A 27,313-nucleotide genomic window follows, 5' to 3' on the forward strand; every position below is an offset into this window, starting at 1 on the left:
AAGCCAGCTAGGTGACTTTGGGACAATTACTTCCTTTCAGCCCTAGGAAGAAAAAAGCAATGGTAAACCACTTCTAAGAACTTTGCCAAGAAAACCATAGAGTTTTGTCCAGGCAGCCATCAAGTGTCAAGAATAAAATAAAAGCAGGGGGGTGGGGAGAGAGAAAGAGAGAGAAAAGCCTTATCACTTATTTTGTACTTCTTGTGTCATCTCTACTATTCAGCACTGCCACCCAGCAGAAAATTTTCCCCTGTAAATCACATTGATTTAAAATGTTGCATAATTTTCTTCCTAGCATATCCTTGGTTCTTCAGTTATCACTCTCTCATAGTTTTCTACTTTCATTTTCACTTATAATGATCTAGATCACACCAGTTCATACCTTCTGATATACTTTTCATCCCTTTCATTCAAAATTAAATCTTCACCTGCATGTATGGATAACTCTACTCCACAAGATCACATAGCCTTCATTCATATCTGTTGCATCTTTCCCTTCTCTTCAAGTTTCATTGAGACACAATATTATCTTTCTCATGTTATTTATTTATATTCATATTATTAATTCATTTTATATAATTCAAACCCATGCATATTGCATCTTATGTGTCCCATGAGATTCAAGTATTGAAAAAATGTCAACAATTGGTTGATGTCTTCCTTTCTCTAACTGAAATACTGTTAATTTATTTTGTTTGCAGTTGCCTGTGACCCTGGGAGTTACAGCCCAAACAATGACATAACCTGCCAGCCTTGTACAAGCATCCGGATTAAACACTATGGAGCAAAATCCTGCTAAATAAAATCAAAATAAGAAAAGGAGAATTGCTGCAAAGCATCTTGTTATCTCATCATTTACATCTGTATCATGTTTATGCTAAATTCAAGATTCCAACTGAAAAACAGCAGCTATGCACTTAGTCTGTTATGTAGTAGAAGTTATATCCCATGTTATTAGCAACTGATAATGCAGTATGAAAAATTCCAAACTTTATAATATCTAAACCACATACATTATATCAGTTGCTATGATCACTGAACAAGAAGTGAAATAGTTGTTTTTCATGGCTAACAGCTAATTATTCATGCCCTTCATGCAATATGTAATTTAACTCTGCAATCTAATTCTCTGCGCACTATTCAGTAATTCTATTGTCTTAAGCAAGTATCTGAATGTTATCAGTTTTGCACTGGAATAATTTTTGAAGGATCTGCAAAATAATCCCAAGTAAGCAAAAATTGGAGGAAGCAGTTTGAATGCATGTTCCTAGAAAGTGAAAATCAAATCCAAATTATGGTATGATGACTGAAGAGAATGGTTTATTTAGCAGAAATTCAGAAGACAGGCCTAGCATCTATAAAGAGGAAGTCTATGTTGGAAAGAACAGAGGCGACATGGAACATGCTAAGATTAGAAATCTTGTAAAACAAAGAACAGGTAGAGTAAGAAATAAAGAGGAAACAGAGATAATTTTTCCTTATCTGTCCACTGCCCATGGAAGGATTCCATAGAGAAGAGGAATCATCCTCCAAAATATGCTGAAAAAGATTTTGATTTTTCCAACCTATCATACTTTGCAATCAGGCTCTAATAATCAAGAACCAGTAGCATTAGTCTTGTGCCAATCTTTGAAAAAAGAAAGGATACTATTGAATTTTATTTGCAAAAGTGTTAAATTTGGGTAATTTAAATTTTAAAATCTTTTATTTGGGAAATTTCTCAAAGAATGCAAGGATTTAAAATGTAAATACATTTTTATTATCAGTGGTAAAATGCATAGAAGGCTTCCATGAGATGTTGCAACTAAAATGGTGAGAGAGGGAGGGAGGGAAGAAGAGAAATTGTTACATAGATTTTAAAAATTACAAGAAAATGCTGATCTAAAACATTGGCACACATTAGACAATATTTATATGGTTGGGCAGTCATATGAATTTGTTTAATAAAATAGTTGTGTTTGTTGCTGCTGCAGAGAAAAAGAAGGGTGGTGAGTTTCAACTGAAGTTTTAAATTGTAGCTTTTTATTATTGTTTGCTGCCCAGAGTCATTAGATGAGTTAGATCAGGGATGTCCAACCTTGGCAACTTTAAGACTTGTGGACTTCAACTCCCAGAATTCCTCAACCAGCAAAGCAAAGCTGGCTGAGGAATTCTGGGAGTTGAAGTCCACAAGTCTTAAAGTTGTCAAGGTTGGACACCCCTGAGTTAGATGATCATATAATTTTGTTTAATAAATAAAAATATACAAGTGTCTACATTTTTCATTGATTTTTGACTAACGTTAAATCTGGATTTTGTAAAATAGTATGTAAATAGTATGGGAAGTACAGAGGAAAACCGTTCTGAAAGGAAAAGTTGAGGTCCAGTACTGGTGGGAAAGGCAGAACATACCTGAATAGTCAATTTGAAGACCAAGTGTGATGTCATATTTTTGTGTGCGGGGGTTATTTTATCTTCAGGCAAAAATATTGCCTCTAGCAATATTCAGGACAGATGTTTTACCATATTTTTGGAAAATTAACTTGGATCAATTGAATTAGAATTTATCATCTGAAGAAAGCCTGATTGACTGTCAGATAGAAGCAAAGAATTGGAAGTGTCTGTATCTCTTTGCTAACATCCAGGCAATATGCAGATTATAGCAGCTCATAATCTGGATGCCTTAATTATGATCAAGGAATAATAATAATGTTCTATTCCCCAAAATGATAATTCAGAAGCCTTTGTCCATATATTAGCTAGTGGTTACTCTGGGAAAACACTTTGTATCAGTAATGTTAACTATCTTGTATTAAAGTTTGCAGCGATCACATAGAGTTGAGGGCCATCTACACATCCTCACACCCACAGAAGACTCCATTGATGTGCTTCCCATCTTCTTTGAGATGGAAGCAAAGTAAGTCTACTTGAAGAACAACTGTCTTTACAGCATTTGTATTACACCTCAAGAATGAGACAGGTAAAGTCACTGCATACATACAAGGACAGCAGCTCACCTTCCAAAGAAATATCCTTTCAGGTTACGTGAAAGTCAAGCTGCACCAAGTCCATGTTGCAATAAGTCAGCAGAGTCCTCCTGGTTGAGTGATCAGGCCCAAGCAGTTAACAGGAATCACATTTTCTTCTGCTCATTAGAGCAGCCATCAATATTTTTCTTCCTGCCTAAACTTTGTCTCTGGCATTTGACAGTCATAATACTCCCCATGAGATCATTAATTTCTTTGACTGAAAGAGAGAGATTTCCTGGTTAGTTTCTGCTTTCTTCTAAGACAAAGGAGAGAGAGAGAGGGAGGGAGGGAGGGTGAGAGAGAGAAAGAGAAAGAGAGGAATAGAAACGCCTGGAAGATGGGAAAGGTCATTCCCAAAGTGGACAAATTGAGCCTAATAGGATTCCTCTTCCATGGAAAAGTTTTCACCATTTTTTTGCATTTTCTGATGGAAAACACTTTTCAGCTGAATCACCTTCATTTGGCTTTAGCCTCAGAGAAACAAAAATCTCTGTTTTACAGCCATCCCCTCAACCAATTGTAAAGTGAATAATTTTACTTACTCTTCTCATCACCACCACATCCTGCTATGATTGAAAATCTACTCAGTGAATATCACAAGCTTGTATCACATAAAATAAATGAAATGCCTAATTACATAATTTTAGTGAAATGATTAATCAAATACAATAGTTTGAAACATTTGTTTAATCAATTTAAATAGCTATCCTTTTCACAGGACAGCACTTCTGGCAGCATACAATATTGCTACAACAGGTAATAAATACATTAAAATATAAAAGCCAAACCAAAACAAAGAATAATAGATGAAGGGACGTTAAAAATAACAGAGCCACCTCACTGGTCCATCTACGGCTGGTATCCTGGCCTGCTGGCATAACCAGGTCTTGAGGGACCTCCAGAACTCCATAGAACAAGGTAAATATTACCTCAGTGTAGAGAAGACTCCATAGTAGAAAGAAGCGTGCATAAGTGCACCAATGTGCCTACCGTCCCTGTCCTATTGTTTCTTTTATTTCTCTTATATGTATTCATTTCTTGTATTTACAACTGTTTATCCTTATATCTATTATCTTATAAGCGATTGACAAATAAATAAATAAATAAATAAATAAATATAAACAAATAAACAAAATGAAGTTCTCACCCAAGCCCTGCCACCACCACCACCAAATGCAGGTCCCTAGACAATGGAACCTGTAATATACCCTTGGATCTTGATAGAATGGGCAGATAAAATCAGGAAGAGGCAGTCCCTTAAAGAACCCTGTCCCATATCATGAAGGGCTTTAAAGGCCAACTCCAGCACCTTGAAGTGGATCTGAAAACAAACTGGTAACCAATGCAGTTGCAAAGCAAAGGTATAACATATGTACCACCAGAAACACACATAAGTGCTCACACTGTTGTATTTTACACCAGCCCAAAGTTTGCAGGTTCTTTTCAATGGTATCCCTATATAGAGTGCATTGCACTAGTGTAACTGGGAAATGACTAGAGCATGTGTGGCCATTAGTAGGACTCCTTAATCTAGGAACTGGCACAAGTACTGCACAGTTGTGAAATTATGCAAAGGTCCTCCTAACCCCACTGTCACATTGAAGTAGGGAATGGGATGCCTTGATAACGATCATGAATTATGGTTATTTATAAATTTCATGATTCAAAGAAGAAAGCAGAGGGGACATATTGAAGCCTCATTCATCTGAGACAAGGACAAATTAATCTTCCCATTTGGAAAAATATCATTGAGCATATACATATATTACATTGCAATGAGAAGCCAAACTTTGTATTCCATAGTTCAAAATTCCTTGTTAAAGTAAAAATAACAACTTTCAAGTATAAATTATAGTTCAATCAACATATGAATAAATATCAATGTTTCTATGCACTTACAAAAAGGAAATACAGAAATACAGATAGTTGTTCCTCAGTTTTTCCCCAAGACTTTTGCAATAACAAAAATACAATTAATTTAGAATCTAACTTTGAACCTGGTCAAGCCTCTTGGCCATGAGGTTACAACTCACATAGATTCAGCATAGTATAGCATAGGACTGAGAATTGTAGGCAATCAGGTGGAAAACTCCATAAGCTAATATCCACAATTTCTTACTTCTCATTATTTTCCTATAAGGAAAGGGGAAACATCAGCTTATCTAAAACTGAAGAGATGTTTTGAACCGTAAGAACTTTTTTGAAATATTAGTTTGAGTTCAAAGTCTAGTTGACCTTTTGCAGTCACAAAAACATTGCCTTTTTAGAATCTGTTTTAGTTCCTCCTTCATCCACTTAGAATCTGCAGGGCATACAAGCTGGAGTAAAGAGCAGCCAGTTCTGAGCAGGCATCATTATCCCTCTGGCAAGTGATGGAATTTTCCCCAACTTCTAAACCCATCCCGCAGATTTGCAGCATATCAAGGTTGAGATCAACTTCCTCCTCCATCAGGGAATGGGGAGTGAAACTGCCACCTTCTTCACCAGAAAGAATCCTTTCTGAAGTAACTTCCACCTTTTGAAGTGAAGCAGGAGAAGAATTGAGAGAGAAAAGGAAAATAGGGGGTGGGAGACAGAGATAATAAAAAAAAACAATTTACAGACAGCTGGCTAGTCAGACACAGAGTCAATAGAAACTGCAGCAGTAGTAGTGAGATCTGCTCCTAGTTTTAAATTTTGGATTGGGCAGCTCATTATCACCCATTGCAGTCATGATTATAGTCCAGAATTCCAACTCAGAAACGCTGAGACTGATGAGAAATCCTGAAATCCTGTTTGGATCTCTTGTACAACTGACTTTTCCAAAGAAATATTTTGGATTGCAACTGACAACATAATGATCTTTTAAAACATAATTTAAAAACAAAGGAGGCGTATTATAATTATTGGATGAGATTGCACTATCCCAGACAAACCCAGTATATAACTGGAGGATTCTTGACTTACAACTCCTACCCAAAGAATAGCTGGCAGTCATACCTAGGAGAGCTTTTGCTCAACATCATGCTGTGCACCAATTATTCCCTTTCCTGGACAAGGAGGTACTCCTGTCAGTCACTCACACCCATGTCATCTCCCATTTGGACTATTGCAATGCAAACTATATGGGGCAATCCTTGAAAAGTATCCAGAAGCTTGAACTGGTATATATTCAGGAGTGGGATTCTACCAGTTTGGACTGGTTCAGGAGAACCAGATGGTAAGTTTTCATCTGGTTCACCAAACCGGTATTTCAACTGACCGGCTGGTCTCACCCACCCCGGCTTCCCCTCCCAGGAGTCTCCATGCAGCCCATTTTCGAGGCAGGTAAATGCAGGGTCTGCACAGAAGCTCTGGGAGGAGGAAAAATGGCCCTTCTGGAAGTCCAGAAATGGACCTGTTCCTGGCTTCCGGAGAGCCTCCAGAACCTGGGGGAGGCCATTTTCACCCTCCCAGAGGCCCCTTCCTCTGGACCCTTGGGAAGGTGAAAAACAGCCTTCCCGGAAATACCAGAAGTCTGGAAATGGGCCTGTTTCTGGCTTCCGGTGGGCCTCCAGAGCCTGTGTAACTGTTTTCGCCCTCCCAGAGGTCTGGGGGAAGCCTCCGGATCCTTGGGAAGGTGAAAAACTGCCTCCCAGAAGTTCCAGTAGGCCACACCCACCATGGCAAGGCCCACTCAGCAACCAGGCAGCAAACTGGTTGCTGGGATTTTTGAATTCCACCCCTGTATATACTGTGGCCACATGGGCAATTTTGAGTGACCCAATTTAAAGTGTTAGTTATAACCATTGCAGCCCTACATGGCATAGGGCCAAGAACTAACTTTGCCCCATTAGATCAGTCCACCCTACCCACTGGGTCAGGCAGGCAAAGTTTGTTGCGAACCTCAACAGTTAAAGCATTCTGATTTGCAGGTTCCAGAGAGAAAACTTTCTTGCCATTGCTCCTGCCCTGTGGAACATCCTTCCTTCAGACGTGAGGCAGGCTCCCACCCTCCTGGCCTCAGAAACATTTGGGAATTTGGCTGATGTCTCCCTCCAAGCTCACAGAGGTGACTACAGCCATTGTTATGTCCTGAGAACTCTAGGAGTTCTCACTCAGGTCCACTCACTTTGAGTGGGCGTTCTTTCCCCTTTCCTCATTGGTTGGTTCTCCCCAGCAGCCAGCTATAAAAGCAGGCTGCGGGGTCCAACCAGTTGCTGATTGCTGCGAGCCAGTTCCAGGCGTGGCAAGCACGGTCAGCCCTTTATTGCTATAATAAAGTATTGTTGCACTCATGCTCTGGTTCAGCCTCTCATTGCTCAAACCTAACACTGGCGACGAGGATGGGATGGCTACCAGAAGCACCATGCAACCGCTGAGTCACTAGCCGCCGATCCGCAGCCCAGAGAGAGCGATCGGCCGGCGATAGGGAAACGCTGATCCGCAGCCAGAGAGAGCGGTCAGCCAACAAAAAGAGCAAACAAAAAGAAGCGAACGCTGATCCGCAGCCAGAGAGAGCGGTCAGAATCGAAAGTTAGAAGCGTCTGTAGCCGCTTGTTAGCCCAGCTACAGGAAAGTGAAGCGCTGCGAGCCGCAGCCGCTCAGTATCAGGCGCGAAATTCAAACGGTTGTCATTTGAATTTCAAACCTAAAAGGTACAGCACAGCGCTGTAGCCAGTCACTGACACCCACTCAGGCGCGAATCCAACGCCATCAACGGCTAACAGCCTAACGTGGTTAACCCAGAGAGAAAGAGAGGATTTAAAACAGCTCTCCTGAGCTGAAATCACTTGCCCACCACGGGCACTAAAACATTGCCTGCTGCCCCAGAGAGATTTTTTCCTCAGGTTGTTCAACCGGTCCCAGCACCATGAGTTCCAATCCAGTCTTCCCGGCGTTTAAACCAGACGAGGAGAAGTGGGAATCGATAAGAACCGCTTCAATCATTATATCGATGCAGTTGGCCTGGCGGATGCGGGGAGCATCGGAAGAAATCGTATTTCCTAATCTACTGCGGAGCCACCGCTTCACGATACTGCCGCAGTGCTCGTGGCTCCTCGTGAGTTGAAAAACGTTCCGTGGTCTGGAGTTACTTGAAATTCTCACTAACCACTATTCCCCCAGGCCCTCACAGATTGCCAGGAGATTCACCTTCCGTATGAGGAAGCAATCGAGCAAGGAGACCATCAATCAATATATGGCCGCTCTCAGAACAGCAGCACTGCATTGTGGGTTTGGAACCTACCTGGAGGACATGCTCCTCGATCAATTAGTCTGCGGGGTCAAGGACCTCCACCTGCAAAGGCGACTTCTCGCAAAAAGACCTCAACCTCGCACAAGCAGTCGAGGAAGCCTTGGCAGCCGAGCTGGCAACAAACTCAGCCACCGAAATCCAGGGCCCAAGTGCCAAGCTGACATCACTTCCAGTCCACTCCGAGGAGGTGGTAGCAGAGGAACCCATCAGTGATGAAAGCGAAGTCCACCGCCTTTCCAACGACAGACGGCCGCAGGTAGGAGCCAAACAAGAAAACATCGGTCCACCCAAGCACATCACCCTGTGCCTAGCCTGTGGGGATCTCATCAGAGGGCCACCTGCAAGTTTAAAGGAGCCACCTGCAATAACTGCCATAAAAGGGGACACATCGCGAGAGTCTGCCAAGCCCCCAAAGCGCAGCACAAAGGCACCCTCCTCGCACTCGGGACCACAGAGGCAAGTATTGAACTGTCGCACGCATCACCTTGCCAAGCACACTTGCCACACTGTTAGTAAAATTTCTCTCTCCGTTTTCCTAGAAGGTAAACCGTGCCGCATGGAGGCTGACACAGGGTCAGCGCTCTCAATTATATCGTGGAACACCCTTAAGAGGCTCCAACCAAGCCTATCCACTAGCCGGCTCCAGAGATGCCAGTTTGGCCTGAAGGACTACCAGGGGAAGACCATTCCTGTAATCGGCAGAGGCAAGTTTCTGGTCAGTTTTAGAGCTTTTAAAGGTCACCTACCTCTAGTGGTAGTTAACGGCAATCTACCCACCTTATTGGGGCTCGATTGGTTTCCCCATCTCGGCCTAGGGCTAACAGGAGTCCATGCTGTCTCAACCTCAGACACTGACTCCTTATTCGCTGATTACTCAGATGTATTCAGCGAAGAGCTGGGTGTTATAACGGTACCCCATCTTATTCTCAGTTGACCCCCCAAGCAGTCCCAATCAGGCTAAAACCGCGTAGGGTCCCATTTGCTATTCGGCCAAAACTAGATGCAGAATTGGGTAAACTATTAAAACAAGGGGTCATTGAGCCAACAGATTTCGCCAAGTGGGAGACGCCCATTGTCACACCCTCAAAAAGACGGTAGCCTGAGAATTTGCTCGGACTACAAGACGACAATCAATAAATTTCTACAAGTTAGCGCTTATCCTGTGCCCGTCATCCAGCACTTATTACACACATTCGAACCAGGCAGCATTTTTGCTAAATTGGACATGTCTCAAGCATATCAGCAGTTCCCTGTAGATAACCAAACAGCGGAACTCCAGACAATTGTCACTCACAGGGTGCCTTCCGATGCAAGCGTCTCCAATTTGGCGTAAGTGTTGCCCCGGTATTTTTCAATCCCTCATGGAGCGGATTTTGCAGGGCCTCCCTGGTGTAGTACCCTACTTCGACGACATCTTAGTCTCGGCCAGGGACAGACCCCAACTCTTCCAAAGAGTTCGAGCTATGTTAGAGAGGTTCAGACAGCATGGCCTCAAGTTGAAAAAGAAAAATGTGCCATTGCCACTAGACAGGTGGACTTTCTGGGTTATAAAATTGACGCCTCTGGCATTCACCCCCTGGAGTCCAAGGTTAAGGCAATCCACGAGGCACCCACTCCAACCTCCAAAACTGAACTACAGGCGTTCTTGGGGCTATTGAACTTTTACGCCTCCTTCTTGCCCCATAAAGCATCAGTAGCTGAACCCCTACACAGATTACTGGATAAAAAGTCACCATGGCACTGGGGGCACAAGGAAGACCATGCCTTTAACGCCGTCAAATCACTACTCACGTCAGAGGCGGTGCTTATTCAATTCGACCCTAACCTCCCTTTAGTACTGGCAGCAGACGCCTCCCCTTTTGGAATTGGGGCGGTACTAAGTCACAGGCTTCCCAATGGCGCCGAGGCTCCCATCGCCTTTTTCTCAAGGACGCTCTCTGCTACGGAGCGCAATTACAGCCAGATTGATAAGGAAGCTCTAGCAGTTGTTGCAGCCGTGAAAAATTTCACGAATTCCTTTTTGGCCATTTTTTGAGCTGGTCACGGACCACAAACCCCTCCTGGGCCTCCTAGCCGGGACAAGCAGACCCCTCAAGTCCTCTCCCCTAGGATGACAAGGTGGACTCTCTTCCTAGCAGCCTACTCCTACAGACTTATACACCGCCCGGGTAAAACACTGTCCCACGCTGACGCCCTCAGTCGCTGCCCCTTGCCTGCCCGGCTGAAGACCCTGCTCCTGTCCACGCTATTTTCGAGATCACCCAGTTGGACCTACCCATCACTGCCCTGGACATTGCTGCTAAAACCAAGACAGACCGAACACTCGCCCAGGTGCTCGACTGGGTGAGGAGGGGGTGGCCGGGTGGCAATGTTGATAACAAATTCACACCTTTTAAGACTCGCATGCAGGAATTGTCAAGTCTGCAGGGCTGTCTACTATGGGGCACTCGAGTGGTTATCCCGGCCTCACTGCGCACTCCGAGTTCTGGAAGCATTGCACGAGGGACATCCTGGCATCGTGAGAATGAAAGCGTTAGCACGCAGCTACGTGTGGTGGCCGGGTCTAGACGAGGACATTGTCAATTGGGTAAGTTCCTGCAACATTTGCCAGGAATCCCGTCCTGCTCCCCCATTGCCACCCCTACTAGATGGGAAAACGCCAGAGCTCCTTGGTCCAGAATTCACATCGACCTAGCGGGCCCTCTGCATGGGAAGATGTTCCTGGTGGTCGTGGACGCCTATTCCAAATGGATTGACGTAGCACAGCTATCCACGACCACCACACTAGCAATCACCAACGTGTTAACACGCCTGTTCGTTACACACGGGCTACCCGACTCCATCGTCTCCGATAATGGCCCACAGTTCGCATCGACTGAGTTCAGCCGTTTCACTGCCAACCTGGGTATCCGCCACATTTTCCCCATTTCACCCTGCCGGTAACGGACTGGCTGAAAGGGCCGTCAGGACCACTAAAGAAGCCCTGGCAAGGTTCAACAAGGATGACTGGCACCACAAACTCTCGCGGTTCCTGATGAGCCAGCACTCAACTCCTTGTTCAGTCACCAATAAGTCCCCAGCTGAGCTCCTGATGGGCAGGCGCCTGAGGACTGTATTGGACAGACTACACCCACAATACTGCCCTGACTCTCCCTCGCTTCCTCATCGGGGTTAGACATTTTATCTTACAGGAGCCAGTTTTCGCGAGGAACTTCGCTGGAGACCCCTGTGGATCCCGGGCGAGATCGTAGCCATCACTGGGCCGCGGTCGTATCGGGTCAGACTGGAGGATGGCCGCGTCTGGAGAAGGCACATAGACCAACTGCGCAGACGCCTCAGCACCATCGCCAGCAGGGACCCAGAGGCACTAGACGAGGGGAGGCTTCATCCTCAGCCTCACATCCACATCAAGCCCGGCGATCAGTTCACACCTACAGCCGGTTCCGAAAGCCCGAACACGGACAGCGGCGCCCAGACGGTTGACCAGCCCGATCCAGCCTGCGAGAGCACATCCCCAGTGAGCAACCCGACGAGCCCAGGGCAGACCCAAACCGAGGGGCACACTGGTGACACTTTGCCGACTCTGCCTGCCCAGGCAGACCCCGGACGGACAGACGAGGTTCCAGAACTATGCCATTCCGGGCGCCATCATAAACCTCTTGCCTACCTCAAAGACTATGCATGTTCACAGCTGGGGGGAAGGGGTGTTATGTCCTGAGAACTCTAGGAGTTCTCACTCAGGTCCACTCACTTTGAGTGGGCGTTCTTTCCCCTTTCCTCATTGGTTGGTTCTCCCCAGCAGCCAGCTATAAAAGCAGGCTGCGGGGTCCAACCAGTTGCTGATTGCTGCGAGCCAGTTCCAGGCGTGGCAAGCACGGTCAGCCCTTTATTGCTATAATAAAGTATTGTTGCACTCATGCTCTGGTTCAGCCTCTCATTGCTCAAACCTAACAGCCATGAAACTAGTCAATATATTGAAGGCCTCCTCCTGCCTTTTTAACTTTGAATTTTTACCTTTTCTCCTAATATAATATTTATGCACAGTTTTATGTCTTTATATTTTGTCTCTATACCTGCAGGGTTCTTCTGTGAGGGAAATGATCAGTTTCTAAATTCAGTGAATGAGCGAGTGAATGAATGAATGAATGAATGAATGAATGGGTGAGGGAATGAGTGACCTACATTTCATGCTTCCTTTGAGCTTGAGCTAAGGGCAAATAATAACCTATGACTGGATCAGGATCTGCTACTTGGAATTCCATGCGACAAACTGGAGCCTGGGTAAGCCAGCTTCTTTTGCCCACCATTTTTTGCTTCTTCATCAGAACTGACAATTTCCAGCCACACTTTTGACTCATTGCTCTCTCAGCAGGAGCTACGGTCCTTTAGAAACACAATCAATAAAAACAATGTTCTGAAAGGGGATTCCAGCATACGGCAGAAGGGCTTCTAGTGACCACAAGGCCTCTAGGATGCCTAGTTCACAAACAGAGCATTTCTCTTTTAACTGAGAATCAATATCTTCCAAGGGATTGGCACATCTCTGCCTAAAGGCATCCCTATGTAAAACCTCAATGGAGTTCTGAGGAAGAACATCAGTTTTGGCTGCCTGCTTCTTTTAGGGATGCATGTTTGGTAGGGGTCTGAAAAAGCATTATATATCACAGCAAGTTCGAAAAAGAGTACAGCAAAAAATTAAGATAATAAGAGCTCACCATCTCCATTGGTTTGACCACTGTTTCTTTTCCAAAACTTTATGTAAGAGGGGCATCATCTCATAGTCTAAATCTATTAATGCAAAAACAGAGACAGATATCATTCATACCATGATGTTATCATATGTGAAACTTATCTAAGTTCATTTTTCTTTTTCCTGATACATTTTCTCCACTCCCCTTACAGTTATTTGTTGTCTCCAGAATATAATTTTTCCCCAAGGCCTCTTTTATTACTTCTTTGTTACTGATTGTAGTTTCTGTTGCAAAATATTGTAGCATTCCTCTTTCTTCACTTTAGACTTGGGATGAGGGAAAGCATTTGTGGGCAAGTAATTTATGAATGTGCTCCGTTCCTCTTGTTTATTAACAAAAATAGTAAGTCAGACTTTCGGATGAGTGAAAAGTCTTATTTTTCAGTGGGCATTCACATAAGTGCATAGTTTGAAAACTTGGTACTGTATTTATTAAAATAATCATAGAGCAGTATGTACTGTGAACCACAAAAATCAGTGGTACAACTGTGCCTTGGCAATTAGGAGGCTTCAATATGGAGTCAACCTAGAGCGATTCCAAAGTCGCTGGCAGTACCATTTACCTGCCTGCCTGCCTGCCTGCCTGCCTCCATCCATCCATCCATAGTATTGTCTTGAGAGCCAATACAAATAGAACTGTGCTTATCTGTATAAGTGTCCAGATCGTGTTAAAAATTGTTGCCCATTTTATAAATATATTTAGCTAATGGCAGTGGTTATGTGGCAAAGAAACAGCACAACTCTTTGAACCAGGCTGAAAGGATTTTGTTGAAATTCAGGCTGGCAGAGGCAGTTTGGGGGGAGAAGAAAGTATGGCTGTTTCTTCCATATTTAATTTAATCATTAAAAATCCCTTTCTTCCAGCTTCAGACTTCTCATTTGAAAGATGCACATTCTACTGAATTACAATTTATAGATTCAAGTTCTTATATATATTACATTAAAACAAATTACTATAAATTGTGCCTGAAGGGCTACAGAAGTAATACAGCAACAACATTCAAATGCCTCATCAAACCATGATTTATTTCTTTATAGAAACCATTGTTTTAGAATTTTGGCAACTAGATTGTTTGCCTTGTTTGGGTCCACAGTACCCATATTTCTTTTTTGGCCTGACTCCTACTACTTTCCCCAGGGTTGTTCTCAACTTTTTTTTCACTTTAGTCACAATCTCTTTCCACAAAAAATTCTGCTCATTGTGTAAAGTGGGAAATGAACTGCTAAATTCTGACCCAGGCACAGGCATACTGTCTTGCCCCAAGCAAGATTTATCTTCTCAAAAATTTGAGATAAGGAGTTAAACACTAAAAAGGCTTCCATACAAAGTTTCTTTATTGGATCACAAGGCATCCTCAAGGTATAACTCACAGTTATGTTGAGATTCATCTAATGTCCAATCTTTGCATAGTTGTCTTCATAGTGTGAAAATATGATTATCTCCATCCCATAATGATACAGCAAGGGATCCAGAATGCTGCTGGGTCCAGGCAAGGAAGAGCACAAAGACTTCCCCCAACCCAACTAGAGGTCAATTCAGTGACCCATCAGGATTACAGAAGTGTCCACATGATATGAACTACATTTCCCATGAGGCATTAACTACATTTCCCATGAGGCATTCCCTTAAGGGGGCAGCTCCCAATTCCCAATTAACTATATACTGTTTAACCAGCACACATACCATCCAAGCTTGAGAAAACAAAGAGCACTATGTAACTACAACATCCAAATGATAGTTTCTTGTACCATCTATAGGAGAGCAAAGAAAGTGCACTGGTCCCCAGAGATCTTGGTTTCTCCTCTTTTAGCGTCTTGGAAAATCCCTAAGTAAGATAGCAGCATTTCCACTGGAACTTGGAATTCTTCATTCAATGACTCCAAAATGGAGCGATCAGCATTGTCATATGCCATGGAAAGCTCCAGCTGGCGGAAAAAAAATGTAAAGCAGTCAGTCATTTAGTTAGAGGTGAAATAGAGAGTTGCTATATAAAAACACAGTAAGGTTATGCCCAGGTGATGTAGTGATTCAGACCTGACCTCAGCCATGAATTTTTGATAGTTAATTTGGGACCAGTGACTATGTCTTAGTTCAGGCCTGCTCATAAGGATGTTGTAGGAAAAGAATTAGAGGGAGGGAAGCATACATTGTATGTCACCTTGAGCTCCAAGAGAAAAAAAGGATATAAATCTAATAAAGAAATGAGTACATTCACAAATGTTGGGGATAATTATTTCCTGCTATGTAGCATTCAAGGGGTTCTTAAAACATATTTTCTTAGGAGCTAAGAAAATACATTTGGGTAGAAGTAATCTTGGAGTAAACAGGAAAAAGATATGCAGCTAAACAGGAAGTTGGAGCAAAGGGATAGTACTGGTCTTAGACTAAACATTCAAAGAAATTAAACTGGACAGGATTCCACACACAATAATCTACAGAATCAGTAAAAAAAAAGAAAACCTTGAGAAAACCTGAAATAATGGAATGGACTATGCCACTTCAAACGGCATGATGAGGGATCCTGTCCTTCCCTGTGTAAAAATGGTCCCACAAATTAAAAAAAAAGAAAATAATAAATTTAGCAGAGAGAGTTTTTATCTACATCCTTTCTCCCTGTTTCACAATTAGTAGTGATATGCAGGATTTATTTATGTACCTGATTTTCCAATTCATAATCATATTGATGGATTTATTTATTTATGTATCTCATCTTAATAACATCCTAATCAATCAACTGTGTGTAAGATAGATAGATAGATAGATAGATAGATAGATAGATAGATAGATAGATAGATAGATAGATAGATAGATTTGTTTTCTTAAGTTTTCGCGGGTACTTACATGTATGGCATTCAGTTTTGTTTGGGTATTTTCCCACATCATTATAGCTGTGCTTTTAAAGTTGTAGCAACGTTTCGGCAGAATCTCATCTGCCATCATCAGGCTTCTGTACTGTGTTCGTCTGTGAATCAGATGAATACAATACAGAAGCCTGATGATGACAGATGAGATTCTGTCAAACATTGCTACAACTTAAAAGCACAGCTATAATGATGTGGAAAATACCCGAACAAAGCTGAATGCCATACATGTAAGTACCTCATAAAACTTAAGAATATATATATATATATATATATATATATATGGATCTTTGGTTGTTGGGTTTTCTCGCGTAAGATTGAAGTATCTAGGCAGCGTTTCGATGAAGTCTCATTCATCATCTTCAGGCTTCTGTCTCGGCTCTGTGCTTCTCAGGTAATGGAGTTGCAGCTGCTTCCTCCTTTAACTGCCACTGGCAGTTAAAAGGAGGAAGCAGCTGCAATCTCCATTACTCTGAGAAGCACAGAGCGAGACAGAAGCCTGAAGATGATGAATGAGACTTCATCAAAACGTTGCCTAGATACTCAATCTACGCGGAGAAACCCGAACAACCAAAGATCCACATATAAATACCCGAGAACCTCAGAAAAATATATATATATATATATATATATATATATATATATATATATATATATATATATATATATATATATATATATATATATAATGTTTTCTTAAGTTATATATATATAACTTAACTTATATAACTTATATAACTTTTTCAAAACAGAATAATATAAATAAACATTATTCTTCAGTTGCCATCAATTCGCTTAAAAAGGAGTTTTTAGGATATTTTGGAAGAGCCAGACTGGGGGAGCATAATCTACAATCTGGGGGAAAGTCTACTTTCTGGCTTGCATTTAGGATACTTGACATCAGCAACTACAACTAGCAATAGAAATTCATGAAAAAATGTCTATTTGTGGAGATGTCTTTCTGACCTTAGAGGGAGGCTGATTTATATCAACAGAAGGATGAAATTGTATCTCCTACCCATGTCCAAAAATGGTACAGACCACATACTTGTTTCAAATATGACCACCTCATTCTGCTGTGTGTACAGCTCTTGGGATATTGCCCTCCTTGGGTAACTTCCCCAAAATATGTTAAGTATTTTCAGAGTATCATCCAGCCATCTGTAACTGATGTAAAGTTCCTTCTCATTATTGTTATTTTAACCCAATGGCTGGATGAATGGAAGATGCTCATGGTGAAATGACCTAAACAGTCTTCCAAATGTGCAGGAATTAGATTTTGCAGACTACCTGAGAATTGTGACATCTCTACTCACAACACATCTGAAAGACATGTGGTTGTAGCAATCTGTTTCAATGTTAGGAAAGAGGTGGAAGGGATGACTTACATAAGGAGTAGGGATGGAGAAACAAAAGGATGAGAGTAGTTGTTGTAGGAAAAGGAGGAGGAGGAGGGATTATTACAAAATATTCACCTGATTGAGTTATTTATAATAATGATAAAGGCAAGGTACAAGTTTAATAAATAAATCCATATTTGCACAGGATGATACAGCACAAGTGAAAAGTTCTAAGCCGTCAAACCAAAAAAAGGAACTTACCATGGATCATACAGTGGAAACATTTCTGTTCTGCACAAAAATCTCCAAGGATTCCAAAAGATTCTTCTTCAAAGGCTGGGTCTGGTGCAACAGTGGCTCCTATGCTTCCTTAACTGCATCTTGCACTTGCTGGACATCTAAAGATTATTGGTTTGGTTAAGATTATGAGCAGCATCGTTTCAATTGAATTTTTAGTTTTTTTAAAAACAGAACATTTTGTACAACTGCTGTGATCCATATTGTTGGATGTCTGTGTACTACCTAATTGGCACATCTGATGGAGAATCATTACTGATCTTATGGAAGAGATCTGTACTATTGGGGAGACCAAACCCAAGAGTGAACCAAAACTCAGTCATAACTTGCCTGTGAGTGAAGATCCCAGTTCACTCTGGAACGCTAAAATGAAAAGAGGAAAATATATATTAGATTGAAATTAAGCAGAAGAAGAAACAGAAGTATTCTTTCTTTGGAAGAGGTGAAGGAAGAGAAACATTGGGAGACATAATTTACTCAATGTTATTTTTTTTATTATGTTATTTTATTATGTTATTTGACTCAGATCCAAAAGATTAAAAATCTCCAAGCTTCAACCCATGTATGGAGAAGGTTCATTGATATAGTATTGCATACCATTTGGAAATTCAACAGATACATATAAAATACCTGTAGTTATCCTATACAAAGAGACATAAATTAGATAGTGAACCTGTGATTTTCCATATGCTGGTAAACTACAACTCCCAGAAATTCCTTATAGCATGGTCCATAATTGGAAGTGCTAGGAATTATAGTTTAGCAACATTTGGAGGGACATTAATGTCTCAAGATGAAAGAGAGAAAAATAAAATATAATGTTCAATATAAAGTTCATTTCTTATATACTTGTGATGACACAAGCCTTTTGACATTACTTCACAATTTCATTAATTAGGCTAGCTGCAGATACCTATGTAGAAGGCCATAGTTTTCTTATTCTTAAAATACATTGTCTCTCTTTAACTGGGCACTGCTGAGCAATTATGAAGCTGTAGTGCCATGCTTCTATCTTGTCTATCTTGTTTGTTTATTGATATTTATTTGCTTGTCTATCTTGTTTATTTATTTATTTGCTTAAGTTGTTCTACAAACAACTATGCTTTTTCTAATTTTCATATACACATTTTTTTTGAAAGCATAGATATTAAACATACTGTCATAAGTGAGTGAGGGATCCAACATTGTTTGAAACCTCTGGTTGAGATAAACTACCGGAAAACAAAAATGCAAAGAAATTAGAAAGAATAGAAAGATGCCTGACTCTTAGAATTGGCAAACAAATCAGCCCAAGATTTTTCACTCACCAGAGTCTTCTTCATAGATTTGGAGTTTCTCAACTCCATATGCCATCACTGTACCAAAAGGAATTAGCATGGACTTATTTTTCATTGTCTTGTGCAGGCCCTGGAGAGTTGAGCACAGGAGGTTAAGAATTGTCTCATCCTAGACCAAGTCACAGATTGTGAAGGAAGCAAGCTAGCAATCCACTGGCATTATCATCATCTCACAGAAAACAGGCAGTGATGATTCCCCACTCTAGTGATCAGTCATAAGTTGTCTAATTGGAAACTCATAGCACTAAGTTCACCAAATTGAGACAAAAGGGTTCTGCCAAAGATCATGGGAATGCAGCCCACAGACCTAGTTTTTCAGCTATGGCTAGTCACAAACCCCTTTCATCTAAACCAGCGGTTCTCAACCTTCCTAATGCTGCAACCCTTTAATACAGTTCCTCATGTTGTGGTGACCCCCAACCATAAAATTATTTTCGTTGCTACTTCATAACTGTAATTTTGCTACTGTTATGAATCGTAATGTAAATAATATATAATAGCTTTAATAATACAAGAGATTATACATGGCATAGTTCGGTCAATACAGTTCATTAAAGTTTCCTATGATTTACCATTCTGTGTTGGTTTTTTACATATCTGTTACTATCACAAGGTATTCACATCAACCACAGCTGAATATAAAAAGACCGATCAGTATCCAGATTAAGTTCCCATGGTACAGATTTTTTTTTGCAGTAGTTGATGATTTTACAGTACATGATTTTACATTTACCCAATAATTATAATTCATGAAGTGTCATTTTACCTCCAATACTGCTGCTTTCAACACAGCAGCCGCTTTCTACACAATAGCTGCTCTTTACACATGTATGACTGGTCTGCATAAGTACATTATGATGCCAACCCTGTCACATACACCTGTATTTGTACAAGGCGTATGTGATGGGGTTGTCATGATGCCAGGTACTCGTATGTGGGCATATCTGCATGTGGGTGGACCCGCCTGGAGACGGATGGAGGAGCGGTGTCTCGGTTCCTAAGACCATTGAAAATATGTGTTTTCCGATGGTCTTAGGCAACCCCTGTGAAAGGGTCGATTGACCCCCAAAGGGGTCACAACCCACAGGCTGAGAACCACTGATCTAAACGTAAGGAGTAAACACTAGTCCTCTTCCAGCAGACCTCATCATGTTCACTTTGAAATACAATAAATGAAATAAATTCCATTTACTTTATTCAGTGCACCTGCTTATGATATGTACTTTTCCAAAATCTTCTTTCCTGCAAGTTTACTCTGTGTACACACATGAAAAATAAAGCTACAATATACTGTTATACAAGCACAGTAATCTTTCTGCTGTGAATTTTTATGCTTTCCCTTTGCCTACTCCTTACATTTCAGTCTGCCACATTATTGATTGTGCTTTAGTGACACAATACCATTACACACTCCCAAAAGCTGTCAATCAAGGGCTTCCCTCTATGCTATAAGGTGGGGCATTATATATATGTGTGTGTGTGTGTGTGTGTGTGTGTTTTCTGAGGTTCTCGTGGGTATTTGTATGTGGATCTTTGGTTGTTGGGTTTTCTCCCGCGTAAGATTCGAGTCTCCATTGAATCTTACGCGGGAGAAAACCCAACAACCAAAGATCCATATATATATATATATATATATATATATATATATATATATATATATATATATATATATATTATACACACACACACACACACACACGTAGTACCAGGACCCATTTCTGGATTTTCAATAGCATGTCAAGACCATGCTCCTAAAAACAGAAAAGCCAAGTTTAAAAAAAAGAACAAGTCATATGCTATTCTAAAAGTTTTGCTCAAATGAAGCTTAATATTCATCTATATAGGAATAAGTTATATATTGCTTTGCTTTGGCCACTATGTGGAAGTGGCTTGCTAAAGCCTTTCACTTGATTTTTTTTAAACTTTTTTTACAGTCCTGGAAATTCCTGCTGATCTCCTATCCAACTACTAATCTAGGCTTAACCTTCCTTAGATTTTCAAGATCAACCTTTTAAATTGTTACTTCTTAAATAATCCATTTTCCTCCTAATCTCATATTTAAAATTAAGTTTGGTGGCAGTCATAGAGGCCCTACAGGCTGAGCTCATGTTTTGATCAGAGAGGTTTAGTTTGTGCTTATTCCTATGAAAAAGATAAAATACTTAATCAGCAAACCCACTCCTGTTGGTTGGCAATCAACTCCTCCTCCTTTAGCCATTAACCCATTTGTTTAAAGAGCAAGAAACAGCAAAGAGATGAAGCCAAAAATGATAACCATACCTGGATTTTAAGTATGTTCACTGCAGAAACTTTCCCCTTGCCACCTGCCTGGACAGACTCTTCAATGAGAAAGGGCTCCGTTATTTCCAAAACCTCTGTCACAATGTACAAATGGAGTTTAGGGTAGATTTGCTGAACAACGCTGAGAGAGATATCTCTCTTCCTACAAACAAAATGCAAGAAGATTACAGCTGCAGTTCTTACAATGAAGTTAGATTTCTGGAACTTCTCATGATATTCCTGAAAACTGTTCTATACTGGGGAAAACCCAAGGCTTCAGAAGAAATCCTTCCACCTAGGCTAGAACTGGCCTCAAGCATTTTACTATTTGCAGTAATGGGTGTAGTAGATTAGATTAGATTAACAGAATTGGAAGGGACCTTGTAGGTCATCTAGTTCAACCCCCTGCCCAAGCAGGACATCCTACACCATTTCTGACAAATGGCAGTCCAATCTCTTCTTGAAAGTCTCAAGTGATGGCACTCCCACAACTTCCGAGGGCAAAGTGTTCCATAGGTTGATTGTTCTCACTATCAGAAAGTTTCTCCTTATTTCCAAGTTAAATCTCTCCTTGTTCAGTTTCCATCCATTATTTCTTGCCTGGCCTACAGGTGCTTTAGAAAATAGCTTGACCCCTTCCTCTCTGTGGCAGCCCCTCAAATATTGGAAGACTGCTATGATGTCTCCCCTGGTCCTTCTCTTCACTAGACTAGCCAAGCCCAGTTCCTGTAACCATTCTTCATATGTTTTAGTCTCTAATCCCCTAATCATCCTGGTTGTTCTTCTCTGCACTTTTTCTAGAGCCTCAACATCTTTTTTATAGTCTGGTGACCAAAACTGGATGCAGTACTCTAGGTATGGTCTAACTAAAGCTTTGTAGAGTGGTATTAGTATTTCACTTGATCTTGATTGTATCCCTCTGTTAATGCAATTTAGGACTGCATTGCCTATTTTGGCTGCCACTGCACACTGCCGGCTCATATTTAGTTGTCCACTAAGACTCCGAGATCCCTCTGACAGTTACTGCTATTAAGCCTGGTTTTGCCCAGTTCTTTCTACAATGAACCACCCCATTTTAGATAATTCCCTAAAAGAAACAAGCTGGAGTTGAAGGCCAGCTCCATGTTTAACCCTGTCCTCCATTCCTTCCATTTCCCAATTCCTTTATCTAAGAGGAATGGCATTACTGGCCAGCAGAAACAGTTTTCAGCAGATTGAGATCAGTACAGAAATGCTTGAACTTCCAGAAAGAAGGTGTCTCAGAAGGGTGAGAGGTGAGAACCCTCTGCCTTAAGCAGAGAGAAGGGACACAGCAGGGCTCTAAATTAAGATCAAAGCACAATTTCTCTGCCATTCCCTTCCCTAAGTAGAAAGACTTTTAAAGACTTATTGCTCTACATAACAGAATCATTTCCCCCCGCCAGGGGTGGGATTCCAACTTTTAACAATCGGTTCGTGGGCATGGCTTAGGTGGTGGGCATGGCTTGGTCATGTTATTGGCTGGGTGTGGCCAACTCAATATCACTCACATCGAGGCACACATCTCCTTGCCTGGCCTCTCATGACTGTGGGGATGCTGCAACAGTCGTAAGTGTGAAAAATGGTCATAAGTCACGTGCCATTGTAACTTTGAATGGTCACTCCACACAAGCAAAGTACCAGCAAAGGAGGGGAAAAAAACTCCGGAGACATTCCAAAGACAGAAAGTCTAGTCCTGCCAAGAATGTAATAAGGGTTAACAGAGAGGCAGTTTCTGTAAGCAACACCAGAATGTTTCCTTCCTACCTTCCTTACAGGATTAGGCCAGTAATTTTTTCTAACAACTGGTTCTCTGAACTGCTTAGAATGTTAACAACCGGTTCTAGAGGATAAGTGTGAACTGGTAGAATCCCACCCCTGCCCCCACCCCCTGCACCCTATTTTCAAAAAGCTGCATTATTAAGTCCTGGAAGCTAGAACCTTAAATCTGAGAGAATTATCAAAACTTCCCATTTTCTTTTCTGAATCTTCCCATCAACTGCATCCACAGAGATACTGTGGGAAACAGCCTTGACTGATCTTCACTGAGTTTCTTCTATATACAATGGGGGCTTTGATGTGCTTTTTAGACAGGCTATTCAAATGAAAATCTAGATGATGAAGCTCTCTCACAAGTTAGCATGAATGTTATACACCAGTACTTTCACCTGAATGAGTCTCAAGAGATTTAAGAGAGTTCTGCCAGAGCACCACTCATTTCACTGCAATCCATACAGTCTTCAAATGCATTGCAGCAGATGGGTCAAAGCCATTTATTTATCCCTTTCTTCAGCTTTTAATAATACCTAAATTCAGTTGCCCCTTTGTGCTTCGTGGTTGGATTATGAATTTTTTTGATACATTTTTTTCATGTACAATTCTCAGGAAAGCTCCCTAGTCAGTAATTAGCTCCTATTATTCCATTCTTGTCACATCCTTGGGTAATAATAAGCAAAGCCATATTCACCACAACTCTCCCGAGTCCACATAGGTTTTTTGGAGATGTACTGGAGAGGCATTCAAGCAAGCTAAGGCCAATCCACCAACATCTACTTCTGTAGACCGCATCTTAAAGTTCAGCTGTCCTCCAGATTTGTGGCATGTATTAGCAGAAAACAAAAGTGGCTCAGAATGTTTCAGCTCTAAAAAAAAAATGAAAGCAAACAAAATACGATGCTCAAAATGCAGTCTAATTGTTCTAACATGGTGAAACCCACTGGAGCAAAACTAATACATTTTTCCTCTTTTTTGTATGCTCGGATTCCTTTCAAATAAGAAATAACCCCAATTCACTGAATTCATATATATCAACTGATTTTAGTTCATGCAAATTGCATGAATCTCGCCACTGTGATTTGTAAATCCAGATTTATGTTTTAGCACAATATTTTCATGTAGGATTAAATCTGAATCGGGGAAATTACTGCAAAGGATTTGTCTTCACATCAAAAGAGGAATCTACACAGACTATACAAAATCTGTGAGCCTGATGCACAATTTGGGTGTGAGAGACCTTTGTGTTTCTCCTTTGGCCCTAGGGCTCCCAGAAAACTGTCCAGGCAGAGTTTATCCAGAATGATCTCTATGAATTAACTTGAACAAGAAATACCTATTTCCGTTATTGCTTCTTCTTGGAGTATGTCAGTCAGTTTGAAAGAGATTGGGGAATATTTCCTACTGTTCCAAGGCCACCTAGATGGCTTTTTAGTCACCAAAGAGAGAAGTTGAAAGCCATCATTTTGTGCCAGGCTGCTCACAGGAATCAGTTTCCCATCCGAATCCAGTTCTTGGGTAAGTTGCTTGGCCAGTCTTTTAAACATTTTCCCCCACCAATGGACAAATGGGGCAGAAATGGTATTGGCAAGGAGCTCTCAAACAACCTGAAAGAAGGGACAAAATAAATTATCACCAACAACAACAACAACTTGAATCAATGCAAAGCAGGATGAAGTCACTTTCATTGAGTAGATCATAATCTACCACCCTCGTCTAGTACAAATTGATAGATTTATTTCCCATTGTAAGGCTGAATCAGAAGAGTTAGCCCAAAGTCACCCAGCTAACTTCTGATACACCCACACACCCATACAAGTTTTCAAACCATATTAGTAGAGTTCAGGAGATGATTGCTTCACAATTAAAAGAATGCACAGGAAAACTCCAATATAGCTGTGAACAAGTCAATTCTAAAGGAGGAAGGACAGGATGGGATTCAATTTTTTTAACAACCAGTTCTGTGGGTGTGGCTTAGTTGGTGGGCATGGCTTGGTGGTCATGTGACTATCTGGGCATGGCCAAGTCAACATCATTCACATCGAGGCATGCATCTCCTCGCCTGGCCTCTCATGACTGTGGGGATGCTGCAACAGTCGTAAGTGTGAAAAATGGTCATAAGTCACTTTTTTCAGTGCCATTGTAACTTTATTTTTTTTTTTTTTCATATAAATTTTATTGAATTTACAATTAAAAAAATAACATAACAACATTACATAAGAAACAGAGAGAAAAAGAAGAAAGAAAGAAGAGAAAAGAGAGGAAAAAAAAAACGCTCGGTCTTGCGACCGAAAAAGGAGAAGAAGAAGTATAAAAGAGAGAAAAACAAAAAACAAAAAAACAAAGAGACGGAAGAAAAAAGAAAATACGTTAAAACCAGACAAATATTCTTTTTGACAGTCTACAAGATCAATTCTCCTACCTTACTTTAAATATACACATCTTATCGCTATTTATGGATATTTATGCTTATTTATGCTCATTAAACAGTTTATCTCTGATATAACCAATTATACCATGCATTCCAATTATTATCAAATGCTGAAGACTCTTTATTTTTAAGAGCTATGGTTAAATTGTCCATTTCTGCATGAGTCACATATTTTCTGAATGACCAATTGATCTGTAGGTAAACGGGATGATTTCCAGCACTGGGCAAATGCTAATCTGGCCCAGTTAGAATATGAATTATTATGTATTTCGTCTTTTTAGGAAAATGTTTATCAGAGATCCCTAGTAGGAAGAACTCTGGTTTGTATTCAATTTGATCTTTGGTTATCTCCTCCAGCCATTTTCTAATTTTTGCCAGTATTTCTGGGCTTCTTTACAGGTCCACCACATATGAAAGTAGGTTCCCTCTATGTTTTTACATTTCCAACATTTTGGACTAGAGTTTGGGTTCATTTTCGCTAACCTCGAAGGGGGTAAGTGCCATCTATATAACATTTTATACATATTTTCTTTGTAGCCCAGATTTCGTAATCTTAATGATTCTATTCCAGATCTTTTCCCATTCTGTTAATGTAATGCTTCTTCCAATATTCCTACTCCACATTATCATGTTCCCTTTCACTATCTCTTGCTCTAATTCTACCTCCAATAAATATTTATAAAATTTAGAAATATTCTTTTTATTTGATCCTAATAAGATTTTATCTAAGTGTTGTAATTTGCTATAAATTCCAAACTCTTTGATATCTTGTTTGTATCTACTATGGATTTGTATATATAACCACTGATCAATTTTAAATCCCTGTTCCTGTAAGTCCTGTCGAGTTCTTAGTTTCCTAAAGGATCTAATAAATCTTTATATTTAGTCATTTTTGTTATATCCAAATTGTTGGGATGAACCATTGCCTCCATTGTTGAAAGCCAAATCGAATTTTTAAATAATGTTTTTACATATTTTTTCCAATTAGTTAATAGTGAATCTCTAATAAGATGTCTATGAAAGTACGCCTGTTTAGTTTTCCCCACATCCCATAGAAATGCGTGCCATCCTCTCTGAAGGTCGTGCCCTTCCAAGGCTAGAGTTCTTTTATTCCGTAAATTGACCCAGTCTTTTAACCATAGTAAGTTGGCTGCCCAATAATATAATTCCCAGTTTGGAAGCGCTAGCCCACCTCTACTTTTTGCATCTTGTAAGGCCTTAATACTGATTCTAGCTTTTTCCCTTGCCAAATAAATTTAAGAGTTACCTTATTTATATCATCAAAAAAATTTTTGGTAATTTTATTGGGATTGTCTGGAATAAGTAAAGGAGTTTTGGTAAAATGTTCATTTTGATTGTGGCAATCCTGCCCAGTAAAGAAAGCTGCAACTTATTCCAGGATTCTAGATCTTTCTTAATTTGCTGTAACAGTTTATCATAATTATTCTCTTTGAGTGATTTACTATGTGGTGTTAACCATATGCCTAAATATTTGACCTTTTTGTTACCTGTATCCCCATGGTTTTTCTAATTCTTTCCTCTGGTTCTCTGTTAGATTTTTAGTCAGTAATTTCGTCTTATTTCTGTTGATCTTTAGTCCTGCTACTGAACCATATTGTTCTAGTTCTTTTATTAGATTATGTCCTTTCTCCATGGGATCCTCTAGGAAGAAAACCATATCGTCTGCAAACGCCTGTAATTTATATTCCTCTGCCTTGACCCTAACCCTTGAATTTCAGGATTTTGTCTTATCCGCGTTAACAATGATTCTAAAGCAAATATAAATAAGAGGGTGAGAGAGGGCAACCCTGTCTAACGCCCTTTTCAATGCTTAGTGGGCCTGTTTGTTCACCATTAATTAGTATATTGGCTTGTTGGGTATTGTAAATTGTTGTGATAATATTCTCGAATTTAGTGCCCAGATTCATGTTATAGATTTTTGTATTAAGAAGTGCCAATGTAAGTTATCGAATGCTTTCTCCGCATCTAGAAACAAGAGTGT

The 27,313-nt window shown here is 40.6% G+C and overlaps 1 protein-coding gene and 1 pseudogene across 3 annotated transcripts in view; one reads left to right on the forward strand and one right to left on the reverse strand.

Moving 5' to 3' along the window:
- ZPBP2 (zona pellucida binding protein 2) overlaps positions 1 to 2,229 on the forward strand; it is a 30,928-nt gene extending 28,699 nt beyond the window's left edge. The window contains exon 8 of one of the 2 annotated variants that reach the window (XM_087918419.1): positions 702 to 2,229. In XM_087918419.1, the coding sequence (XP_087774545.1) occupies positions 702 to 799 (98 nt within the window). In that variant the 3' untranslated portion in view covers positions 800 to 2,229. The remainder of the gene's footprint in view (positions 1 to 701) is intronic. The other variant, XM_087918420.1, reaches the window with a different exon arrangement.
- A 1,499-nt stretch (positions 2,230 to 3,728) lies between these two features.
- On the reverse strand, positions 3,729 to 24,952 carry LOC113447386 (gasdermin-E-like; annotated as a pseudogene). The gene is made up of 9 exons (XR_015740247.1): positions 24,217 to 24,952; positions 23,575 to 23,749; positions 21,090 to 21,252; positions 18,776 to 18,879; positions 18,630 to 18,667; positions 17,803 to 17,835; positions 17,437 to 17,573; positions 14,697 to 14,899; positions 3,729 to 5,523 (listed from the first exon to the last, which is right to left on the reverse strand). The product of XR_015740247.1 is annotated as a gasdermin-E-like (transcript).
- Positions 24,953 to 27,313: the final 2,361 nt, after the last annotated feature.

This window comes from Pseudonaja textilis, chromosome Z (assembly GCF_049901715.1).
Source record: "Pseudonaja textilis isolate UNSWEBS1 chromosome Z, rPseTex1.2, whole genome shotgun sequence".
Taxonomy (NCBI): domain Eukaryota; kingdom Metazoa; phylum Chordata; class Lepidosauria; order Squamata; family Elapidae; genus Pseudonaja; species Pseudonaja textilis.